Source organism: Callorhinchus milii, unplaced genomic scaffold, assembly GCF_018977255.1.
Source record: "Callorhinchus milii isolate IMCB2004 unplaced genomic scaffold, IMCB_Cmil_1.0 Scaffold1, whole genome shotgun sequence".
Taxonomy (NCBI): Eukaryota; Metazoa; Chordata; class Chondrichthyes; order Chimaeriformes; family Callorhinchidae; genus Callorhinchus; species Callorhinchus milii.
In genome coordinates, this window is record NW_024704742.1 from 95,513,443 (window position 1) to 95,525,734 (window position 12,292).

General features: G+C 42.9%; 1 protein-coding gene across 1 annotated transcript in view; it reads left to right on the top strand.

Annotated features, from left to right (window-relative positions):
- The window catches only part of LOC103187373, a 68,564-nt gene that overhangs the window by 38,377 nt on the left and 17,895 nt on the right, over positions 1–12,292 (top strand). The window contains exons 12-14 of the mRNA XM_042346876.1: positions 4,481–4,635; positions 5,970–6,047; positions 11,910–12,099. Of these exons, the coding sequence (XP_042202810.1) occupies positions 4,481–4,635; positions 5,970–6,047; positions 11,910–12,099 (423 nt within the window). The remainder of the gene's footprint in view (positions 1–4,480; positions 4,636–5,969; positions 6,048–11,909; positions 12,100–12,292) is intronic.

The following is a 12,292-nucleotide window of genomic DNA, read 5'->3' on the forward strand; positions in this document are numbered from 1 at the left end:
ACAATGCTCTTATCATATGGCAGGAGGCTGACAATATGTTCTGTACTTTCTTATAATAAGGCTTGGGACTTGTATAATTTCAGTTAATGGTTAAAAGCATGCTGGTACTTGCGCTGATCAAGTAACCAATGTTGACTGGGTTAGTTATTGTTCATTAGATTTGAAAAACAGCACACAGGATTTCTGCTTCCTCTTTTTCTACCTTCTACAACAACAACAACAAGATTCCTTTTATAGAGCGCCTTTCACGTCGGGTGGACGTCCCAAAGCGCTGGACAGTTGGGTCAGGACCTGAGCAGGGGGGAAATGGTCAGGGTGAGGGGAGGGAAGGGAGGGAGCGAGGAGGGCGGAAATGGTCAGGGTGAGGGGAGGGAAGGGAGGGGGCGAGGAGGGAGTAGAGAGTTGAGAGGGGAGCTGAAGGCACGGTCAAAGAGAAAGGTCTTGAGACCGGCCTTGAAGGAGGAAAGGGAGGAGGCAAGGCGAAGGCGCTGGGGGATAGAGTTCCAGAGCCTAGGGGCTGAGAGGCTGAAGGCCCGGCCACCGATGGTAGGGCGGTTGGGGCAGGGGATGTGGAGCAGACCGGAGCCAGAGGAACGGAGGGTACGTGCAGGTAGATAGGGGGATAGTAGGTCGGAGAGGTAGGAGGAAGCAAGGCCGTGAATGGCCTTGTAGGCGAGGATGAGGATCTTGAATTCGAGGCGAGGATGAGGATCTTGAATTCTACATGTACCAGTTGTGACAGACAGTCGATGAATAACTTGCCCACAGACTTCCTCCATTGGCCATTTGAACTGGCAGCCTGAGGATGACGCTCTGATTTTCTTCCAGGGGAAACTTGCTCAGTGTCTCTGTAATTCAATGAACTGAGATTGAAATTTCCTCCAAGTGAGGTCGGGAGGCATTGAACCTATTTGACACCAGTCCATGTGTCATGTGTGGGTGCTCCACTGCTCTGATGTAGGGGATGGCTTTTATCAGTATTGTCATTGAAGTGAACCTCTCACAAGAAGAGATTTGTCTGAGTGTCCGGACATATTGCAATTCTTACAATATTGCAAATTGGATGACCATGGTACATAGTTAGAAGTAACAAGTCCCTCCACTCTTCTGCACTCCCCTACCTGTCTGACCTCCTCTCTCCTCACAAAAGTGCCCGTTGCCTTCGCTTCACTGGGTCTGGCCTCCTCCTTGTCCCCCGAATCCTCCGCTACACCATCGGCAGCCGTGCCTTCAGCAACTACCCCCCAAGGCTCGGGAACTCCCTTCCTCACTCCCTTCACCTCGCCCCCTGTCTTCCTAATTTCAGGTCTCTGCTAAAGACTTTTCTTTTCGACCGCGCCTTTAGTCACCTTCTTCCCCCTCCTCCTGGCTCGGTCCCGGGATCCGTTATTATTAAGTGCTCTGAGACGTCGTCCGGCGTGGAGGGCGCTATATAAATCCAAGTTTTTGTTGTTGTAACGAGTCTGTTCAAAATACTCTTTAAAAATTAGCATTCTTCAGTAATTGTATTTTCCCTTAATGTAGAAGGGTCATTGCCTGTAATGTAACTATTGTCTTACAATCGTAATATTTCAGTTAATGCAGAGATGCTTGGATTACTGTTTGGTACAATTTGTTATTCGGTAGCTTTATTATTGTAATACTTTTATGATTTATTCAGAAGGAACTTGACGGAAGTGTCAGTTTCGTACAGGACACCCTTCTCTTGATAACATGGATGAGATTAAGAATACGTGAAGGATTTGGAAATTCATGTGCTCTATTGAGCCATGGTGTGATGTATTGTTGGAAGCTGACTATTGAGGCTAAATCACACCAGTATATCGCATTTTAAAAACTCTGCATAGAAGCAACTGGTGGCCATGTGATTTTGTACCATGCACCATTGTAACATTTTAGTTTAACTAATACTGCTGATCTTGTGATGTTTTTTTAAATTTAACAAAAAATATTTTTACCACAAGCTTTTCTGAGGAGGATGGTTTGAACAGCACTAACCTATTTTTCAGGGAACAAAACAAATTACTGACAATGTTTGGTGAATTGTGTTATTAATAATACAGTCCTACGCACTTATGTCAACATTTTGGGGACTGTCTGAATTTTGAAGATATAAACGCACAACATGTTAACTGTGATTAAAACGTCTGTACCATTTATTTGCATGTATTTCATATACTATAATTACAATTTCTGTACCATTTACTTACAGGTATTTTGTTTAATTTATTTTTAAAAAGTAATTTAAGAATACCTTGTTTCATATATGACACTTGTTGTTTTCGGATTAGCTTATCCAAATAGTTAGCTGCTTCTTCCATTTCTTTTGATGGCTCTGATTGAGCAATAACTATCTGGAATCACACACACTAAATGCTTCTTTGGACATCACTCACCAAATATTGTCATCGTTGGAACAAAAACAGAGAAAGCTGGGAAAACTCAGCAGGCAGGTCAGGCAGCATCTATGGAGAAAGGAAAGTGAGTCACTGTTTCGGGTCTGAACTGATGAAGGGTCGTGGACCCGAAACGTTGACTCGCTTTCCTTTCTCCATAGATGCTGCCTGACCTGCTGAGTTTTCCCAGCTCTCTCTGTTTTTATTTCAGATTTCCAGCATATTTTGTGTATTGTCATCGTTGGACTCATTCACATTGTTTTCAGGTTCCTCAGCTTCTGGTCGGCTGTCGTCTTGACCCTTCTTTGCTGAGGCGATGATATCTTCATCTGCCAGTGGAAGCTAATTTGCATCCATATCAACAGCAAGATTTTTCAATTCTTCTGATTTGTACAGAACCTCATTGTCGGCATCTTCTTCAGCATTAACTGTTGTGAATTCACAGAATCCACAGAATTATTACATCTAGGCTCGACTACGCCAATTTCCTGCTTGTCGGCCTTCCCAACTCTTTCCTCCACAAACTGCAGATCATCCAGAACTCTGCAGCTCGTGTCCTCTCCCTCACCAGGCTCCGTGACCCTATCAGCCTCACCCTCGCCTGGCTCCCCATCCTCCAGAGAATAGAATTCAAAATCCTCGTCCTCGCATTCAAGGCCCTCCATAGCCTGGCTCCTCCCTACCTGTGTGACCTGCTAACCCCATAACAGCAGTCTGGCCTTCAGCTTCTCTGTCCCCACCCTTTGAAATTCCATTCCACATTTCCTTCACCTCGCTCCCGCCTTTGACTCCTTCAAAGCATGCATAAAGAGATTCAGAATTTTTTTTTTTACAAATGTGCCGTTTTTTTAAAAAACCATACATCGCTTTCATTAGGTTTTCCGTAAACTCTTCCTTGACCTCGAGGGCTGGTAAATTTTTATGTGGTAAACGTTTGGGTTAGTGGTACTGAAGATTTTGAATAATCCCTTGATCCATTGGCTGGATTAAGGAAGTGGTGTTTAAAGGAAGAAAAACAAATTTAATGACCATTAACGTGAAGGTGAACCGAGTAGTTATCAACTAATAATGCTATTTACCGACCAAGGGTTGTTATCTTCTGTTGGAATATTTCAATCTATTTGGAAAAAATATCAGATTTTATCAAGACTTTGGCCTCATAATTAACTGGTCGATGGCTTACATTTTTAAAGCATCGCAGGTTTTTATTTTCCTATCACAAGAAGCTGTAGTTATAAATCAGATTTTGTTTTATGTTGTCACATACTTCAATTGTTCATGTGATAACAAGAGCTTAATAGAAAGAATCCCTGTCCCCAGTGACTGCACTGAGCCTCTGAGTCCTGTGGACGTGCCAGGCTGGCCAGACTATCATCAACATTGCCTTGGGGTGCTGTGGACCTGCATGGCTCAGGAACCAGACGACTAAGACTGCCACAGAGGATTGATTTGATTGATATTCCATTGCTAGCAATAACATCTTAGAACTAGGTTAGTCACAATGAGATCCCACCTACCTCCCCCTTTCTTTGACTCAGTGGGTGATAGATCCCAATGGCACTCTATTAGCTGTTTGTGGGACGTTGCTGTGTGCAACTGGCTGCTGCATTTCACCCACAGAATACACAAGCAATCCACTTTCCAGTATATCCTCTGAAGAGATTTGAGATGACTCATTGACTTGATAAGCTATTAAATGTAAGGATTATTATTATTACTCTTACACTGTAGAAAATGAAGGTGCTGGGGTTAGAATGAGATACCTCTAAACCCTGGTCATAATGGACATTATTATTATTATAATGGACATCATGTGAGGACAGAAATGGATGGACCAGGACAGCAGAACAAAAGGATATAGGTTTTTGTGTTACAAAGGGCAATTTGAGCACAGAGATCAGGAACTTTTTCTTTACCAAGTTCATTTTTTAATTATGATCATCAGGGAAGTCCTTGGAAATGCGCATGTTAATTTTTATTATTTTGAATACATCTTCCGTTTATGACTGAAACTTGCGTATTTTCATATTGTTGATAAATTATATTCAGTGACGATTCTAATTGGGACTTTCTGAAACACACAGGAGTTGAATGTTACAAGCTGCAGCGGGCTGAATTTGCGAGGAGACCAAGTGCTGCTCCAGGCGAGTGCAGTTTGCTGCTGGCTGGTCTCTGTGGACGTCAGCTGGTCGGGGGCCACTGACAGCGGCATTGTAGCACTGGTTGAAGCCTGTTCACGGTATGTGTTGCAGTAAGTTCAAGATGCATGTCCTTAACCTTTAAATTCCTCCATGGTCTTGCCCCACCCTTTAAACCTCTGCAACCTCCTTAAACCCTCAGCGAGCACCAGCCTGCTTCAAGTCCCCCACCCGTCCCACTTGCCTCACCATCGTTGGTTGGGCTTTCAGCATATGTGCCTCCAGAACTCCAAAGCAGAGTCCTTTAGACTCACCCCTTCCCTCACCTGCTTCAAGGCACCAACAATGCTCTGTGGCAGTGAATAAAGCAAACCAGCTGTTGTGATGTATCAAAAGATCAATAGCAAGCTGAAATAGTGGGTTAATCCTGTTCCTGCACAAACCATTGGCGAGACCATACTTAAAGCACTGTGTATAGTTCTGGTTGCCGCAGTACAAAATGGCAACCAAAATGATTGAGGGAATGGTGGGCTTGGTCTATGAGGAGCGACTAAGTAAATTAGGCATGTTCACACTGGAAAAGAGAAGATTGAGAGGCGACATGATTGCTGCCATTAAAATCTTAGAGGGGCAAAACAATATAGATCATGACAGGTTGTTTCAACTTGTCTAGAATAGTAAAACCCGAGGTCACGGCCTGCGATTGAAGTGGAGTAACTGTGAAACAGGCTCCAAAGGGAGACGGTTGAAGCAGAAAATGTTGATTCTTTCAAACACAGATTAGATAGTATTCTTTTAAGAAATAACATTATGGGCTATAGTACGTAGGTAGTTTGGGACATATGTGCATGCGACTGCCAGGAAGGTGGAAGGCTAGTTGGACCCTGTTCTTTTTTCGTCTAGCATTTCTTATGTTCTTATGTAAGGTCCACCTGAAGACCTTCCTCTTTGACAATGCTTTTGGTCATTTCACCTCCGATCAGCCCTCCACCCCAGTTCGGGTGCAAACCCTGGACTGTCCAGCACCTTGGAATATTCTCTCTATGTGAATGGTGTTATATAATTGTAAATTTGTATTATATTGTAAGTACATGTTGTTGTGCCATACATACTTCTATGTCCTATGCTCATGTCTCTTGATGCATCTCGTTGTCTGAAGCTTCTCGTGGTTCTTTTGCATCTCATCCTCTGAGAAACTGTCGAACCAATGGAGGCAGCTAATGCCTTGTAAAGAGAACTCAATGAGGTGTAGCATGGGCTGATGGCAAATGAAATTAAGTACAGACAAATGCAAGATGATACATATAGGATAATATATAGGAGGCACATTCACGCCATGGATAGGATGAAAACATGTTTATTTATATATATATATTCAGTATGTGTGTACATAAAAGTAAAGCTTCCATATACTGTAATGACTTATGTGCTGCAGGCTTCAAAGACTCTGTGTTAACGGCTGCCACCTCACAGATGAAGCCATTAACGTTTTGAGTAAAAAGCATGGAAAGAGGTAAGATCTTCCCCGTTAATGCTGATCTGTGGTAATGTCCTTCAAAGAATGGTAACATGGTAAAAGGACATAAGTAAAGGTTTTTTTATGCCACTCAGACTGGAAGACTGCAGGTTTGAATGTAGGTCTATGCTGTGCTAGTAGATCTCAGCAGTTGGTTACCATTGTGTCCTGCTGGGAATGGATTCTGCTTGGTTATGATGTCCTTCATGCTCGGCTGTCCTGCCAACACTGTCAAGGCTCACGTATGGCTAGTAATCACTTGGGTGAGGTACCTGAGGGCATCCAGCATCTATGGAATGACAGAGGGGAACAAGGAGTTACACAATTTCAGGAGAGGAGGAGGAGAATTTGGAGGAGGTTAAGGGAGAGTCAGAGATATGGGTCTTTAGGTAGGTTTTGAACGGGGAGGGGGAAGAAATGATAGAGAGATTTCCAGAGCGAAGTAGCTCATCCACTGATAGTGGGATGGAGTGGGCGGAGTTGGCAGAGTGGAGGGAATGACTGGGAGAATAAGGTTGTAGGAAGTCACAAAGATAGGGTGGGGATGAGGGCATGGAGGCATTTGAAAGTAAGGAGGAGGTAAATTTGATTTGGTGGGAGATAAGGTGCGAGTGGAGCCAGGCAACGATATGTGTGGTGGGCTGACAAAATAGTGCAGTAAAATAACAACTGGATTTATACCTGCGAGCTTCTGGTCTGCATGTTCTCATACTTTTCCAAATAGTTCCATTAGCCACGAAACCATCGGGAGATCTGGTAAGAACTTTTGAAGCTATTATATTATGTTATTTGACATTTTGTTTTTCTTCACATTTTCTCTTTAAGGTTTGACAAGCTAGGCTGTGGAGGCCACCGTTGCTGTCACCAGTGTCAAACAGCAGTTCAAGCATTATTCTAAGAGCATGTTTGAGAATTGATAACATTCTTCACTCATTTCTCAACCAGTGACAGAGAGCAATGGGTCTTTGATCTACAATTTTGTTGTTTGAGCATCATATTCCTTTAAACCTTGACTGTCTGAGCAGTTTGACTGCCACACCATGCATTTTGCTAACATAATATTGAGTATTTCTTTTTAGTACAAAGGTTCAAGGCTCCAAATTAAGATGGCCAGCTAAACACTGCGGTCTCCGTGGCTACGGTTGTGCCATTTGATGGACCTTGGTAAAATGTCGCAACAATCCATTTTGTAGAAAGGCTGAGCGAGAGGAATAATTGCATTTTTTGTTAGAGGAATATGTTCTGTATCAACCAGCACAGGGCAAAGAGTTCATTATAAACCATTGTGGTCCTTCAGTAATTAGTGCTATATTAATTTCCTTGCTGTGCTGTTCTCATTTGTGTAGCACTGCACTACGAATGCAGTGAATAGAGGCTGTAATAAAGCTATTGGATTCATGTGATGCAAATACACTAGGAATTGGTTCCGGTCTGTATGTTTCAATTCACAGTGAGCTTTCGCTTACAGCAGCTGCAATTTTGTTTTTAGCCATTATTCAGTTCATTTGAAGTGGAAAACATGGAAACTCCACTCGTCAATGTCTCAGTCAGTATATTTCTATGAATTGTCAGTTATTCTACATGAATATTTTCTTTAAATATGTACAGAATTGTTTTACAAGTGCTTCACTTGAATGTTAAGTGCTTCAATCAAAATGCATCCAAAATTCCCGATTGATCATTTCAACAAGGAAGATATGGAATGCATCAAGATTAATTTTTTTATCTTGTCATCCTTCATTTCCTGTTCATTATTCTCCTTGGAGCAGAGAAGATTAAGGGGAGTTTTAATAGAGGTGTTCACAATTATGAGGGGATTCAGTCGGGTGAACAAGGAGAAATTATTTCCATTGCCGGGTGGATTAGTAACCTGAAGATATCCGTTTAAAATGGTTGTTAAAAGAAACAGAGGGGAGGTGAAGAGAAATGTATTCACGCAGTGAGTTGTTCGGATCTGGAATGCCTTGCCTGAAAGGGTGGTGGAAGCCGATTTGTTAACAACTTTTAAGAGACAAGTAGATAATTATTTGGGGAGGACAAGTTTGCAGGGCTATGGGGAGAGAGCGGAGGAGTGGGATTGATTTGGATAGCTCTTTTCAAAGAGCCGGCACAGGCACGATGGGCTGAATGACCTCCTTCTGTGCTGTATGATTCTGTACTCTAGTTGTTTCAATGTGTACGGAGGAATGTATTGTAAAGTTTATTTTTCAGTTCATCTCATTCAGGAAAGTCAACCAGCCCTTTCTCATTTTAGGCTCCCAGTGTCAGCACCAAACACTGCCTGGTCAAGTTTAGTAAGAATATATAAAGGGTGAAGATGTAAAGTTCCATTAATATTCCATTACAATTGAGGAAAAAAAATCCAATCAGCATTACATGCATTGCTAAAGGTGATGCTGTACACTATTGGGATTTTTTCATCACCACAGGCACTGTACATCACGCTGAATGGAATTTTTACTTCACTATGCTTTAACCCGACAACCACAGATCACCTATACATCCAGAACATAACTAGTCTCCATCCTATAGACATACAAAGCATAGCACACTCCAGTGCACTTTGGGAGGTCTTCCCGACATGAAAAGATCTTTATGCATGTAAATTGTCATGTAGAGACTGACGTGGAAAGACCACTGTTTTAGTGCTTTTTCCTCTCTCTTTTGTTATCAGATGGGCTCATTTAAAGTCTAAATGGGTACTTCACTGTGAGACCACACTGTGAAGCTCTGTGTTTCTGTGCAGTGTTGTGCTTGTTTTCATCTTTCAATCAGAATTGCACTTCATTATGATTTAATATTGAGACCTTAAAAAAGATCAAAAGTATAGTGATAAAGCCATGAAAGGTGATCCACTCAATCTCTCCGTTTGCCTCTTCAAACAGTTCATCCCTGTGTTTGCCACAGCAACGCAGGTGAATCTGTAGGAGTTCCTACAGTGCTTGAGAACACATCTGTAAGTCCTAGTGACTTTTCATCACCCCATTCTAAGTAAAAAAAACCTGACTGATGACAAATTGATACAGAACAAAGAGCTTCAGTTATTTTGCAAATAGCTTTCTCTGATTATAATATCACAGACCAGCATTCAAAAATCAGAATTAAGACAACAAATAGATACCTATTTTTAATTAAAAAGTACCTCCAAACTCAGGCTGTGCTTAAACTTGATGGTGCATTAGAGTTAAAGTCAAATTCCTTTCATTTTCCAAACCCTCTAAAATCTGTCATATGAGTCAAGAATCCGCCACTTCCTCACCCCTCAAGCTGCCAAATCCCTTATCCATGCATTCATCATATCAAGGCTCGATTACAGAAACTCCCTCCTCATCGGCCTTCCCAACTCTTCCCTTCACAAGCTGCAGATGATCCAAAACTCTGCAGCTCGTGTACTCTTGTGCACCAGGCTCTGTGACCCCATCACTCCCACCCTCACCCGACTCCACTGGCTCTCCATTCCCCAGAGGATCGAGTTCAAGATCCCCGTCCTCACTTTCAAGGCCATCCATGGCCTTGTCCCCTCCTACCTCTCTGACCTGCTGACTCCCTACCAACTTGCCCACTCCCTCCGTTCAACAGGCTCCGGCCTGCTCCATGTCTCCCGCCCTACCATCTGTGGCCGGGCTTTCAGCCTCTCTGCCCCCACACTCTGAAACTCCATCCCGCAGTCCTTTTGCCTCACTTCCTCCCTTGCCTCCTTCAAGGCCGGTCTCAAGACCCTTCTCTTCGATCGTGCCTTTGGTCGCCCTCCCACCTCTCTGCCTTCCCTCACCCCTACACCACCCCTTCCCCATGTTCGGGCCCCAACACCTGACTGTTCAGTGCTTTGGGACGTCCTCACGATGTGAAAGGCGCTCTATAAATGTAATTTTGTTGTTGTTGAGTATATGTCGTATACTGATACAATGAAACCTTGGGGGAGCGCAGAAATGCTTAACTTGCCACGATTCTGATGAGATATTAAACCAAGGTTGTCCTGGATGCCTGTTTTTAACAACAACAACTTGCATTTTTATGGCACCCTTCACGCGGGTAGCTCCTTTTTCAGGTGGAGGTTAAAGACCAATGACACTAATACCTGAAAAGGGAGGGGAGTTTCCCCTGGTGTCCTTGCCAACAATCCCCAGTTGAATCGTCATTTGTCCCATGACTGCTTGCAAGACGTTAATGGTGCAAATAGCTGCTGTGCTTGTCTACAAACAGCAATTACTACACTTGACAATATTTATTGTGAAGCATTTTGAGATTTTGCCTCATGAGGACCTACCTCTTTTTTCAGCCTGCAATCCGCTACCCCCACCTAATGCCAGCTCTATCCCTTACCCCCAATCCCCCCCTCCCTGTTCGGATCCAAATCCCTGGCTGTCCAGCACTTTGGGACGTCCTCCCAATGTGAAAGACGTTATACAAATGTAAGTTTGTGTTGTAGCTCCCTTCCGCTTAGTCTTTGTAAAGCACTTTGAGACATTCTCCCAATGTGAAAGGCAGTCTATGGGGTAAGGGCAGATAAATGGGACTGAGGAAGGAGAGAGTTAGGGAGGGGGATCTCAAGCGCACTTCAAGATGCTACTTGTTGTGAAGGTTGTTATATCAATACAAGCATGTTGTTGTACTGCAAGTCAGGGAATGCTCGAATGTGCACAAGGCTTGCTATGTCTGTTCATCAAGAAGGTGGCAGTCAGGTCTAGACACTTTCATAACGGGTAAAATCGGAGGGTAAGCCACCCTCATGAAGTTCCTTTGAACACTGCTCCTAGCAGCAAGGTATTTGCAGAGGCCAGAAAGCATAGTCAGAACATTGTCAGGACAACCTGAAAATCACATCACATAAGAATATGTAAGGCTTTTTGTAATGGGCAAAAGGAAAAACCTATGTCAATAGACACTGTCAGAAGAGTCACAACCTCAACTGAGCTATTATTTTTCTATTATTGCAAAGGAGGAGAAGCAGATTGCTTCTTCTGAACACATTTCAATTACAACTTGGAGCATCTTAGCAGCCGTCATGCTAGGTAATTAGAAACAATGAATGTTGTGCTGATGCAGCTGTACTTCTTGTACTGTACAGCTTGTTAACCAATTCAAAGTCCTGCTCTTGGTACATTTAAATAAGTCACAAGAAGTGTAGTGCTTAGTACAAGACCTTCCATTGCTACAACCACAAATTTATATTAAATACCTGGAATATTAACCAGTTGCCACAAATCTCATTGTTGTCAATAAGCTCTGATCACCAAGTAAATCTTGCGAATTTACCAATCATTGCTTCCAATATGACATCAGATTTTCAAATTGGAGTGGAATAACTGCCTTTAATAGCAATGATATATTGTTTTTAACTGCAATCAATATCTGTGTCTGTGTCTGTTTCTGTGTCTATGTGTGTGTGTGTGTCTCTATCTCTGTCTGTTGGTATCATGGAGTCCTGTAGCATATTGGTTAGCGCGCTTGTTTCGCAAGTGAGAGAGCCTGAATTAGATTCCCAGGCGGGGCGGAACCTTAAGCAAGTTTCCCTACTCCGCTCGCCTGTGTTTACCTAGCAGTAAATAGGAACCCGATTGTTAGTCTATTGACGATTTGCTTTTTGGGAATAATAATCCCTCAAAAAAAAATTGGTTAATCAATCCACGACTGTTTGTGGGACACTGCTATGCACAATTGGCTGCCATGTTTCTCCCATAAAATTCACAGTGAATCCACTTTACAATATACTCTGTGAAGCGCTTTGAGACGTCTCTCAATGATGTGATAAGGTGCCATATCAAATGCAAGGATTATTATTATTAATGAACGAGAACAGGCAAACTTCCATCAAGCTCCTTGAAACTTCTAACTTGTTGCCTCTCTTTTCTCATCCAGTCTGAGAGACCTGGAAGTATTTGGATGCCATACTCTGAGTGCACACTGTCTGAGCTACATGGCCCAGAGGTGCCGTGACCTCCAGATCCTGAACATTGGAAGGCTGCCAAAGATCACAGCTATCTGTCTGGTACAGATCGTGACTTGCTTGACAAGCCTGATGACACTGAACCTATCAGGACTAAATGCGGTAAGGACTGAGAAAAGTCACTCAAGTGCAACGATATGCTTAAGAGCTGGAACATTACAGGACACAAAAAAGAGCACAGCAAAACAGCAGGAAAACAGCAATGCAGGCCTGCCAATTCTAAGGCATTGTGGAAATTTAATGCGTGCCACTTCAAAGCATAAATTGGGCCTGTGAGTTTAAATAGTTTTGTAAT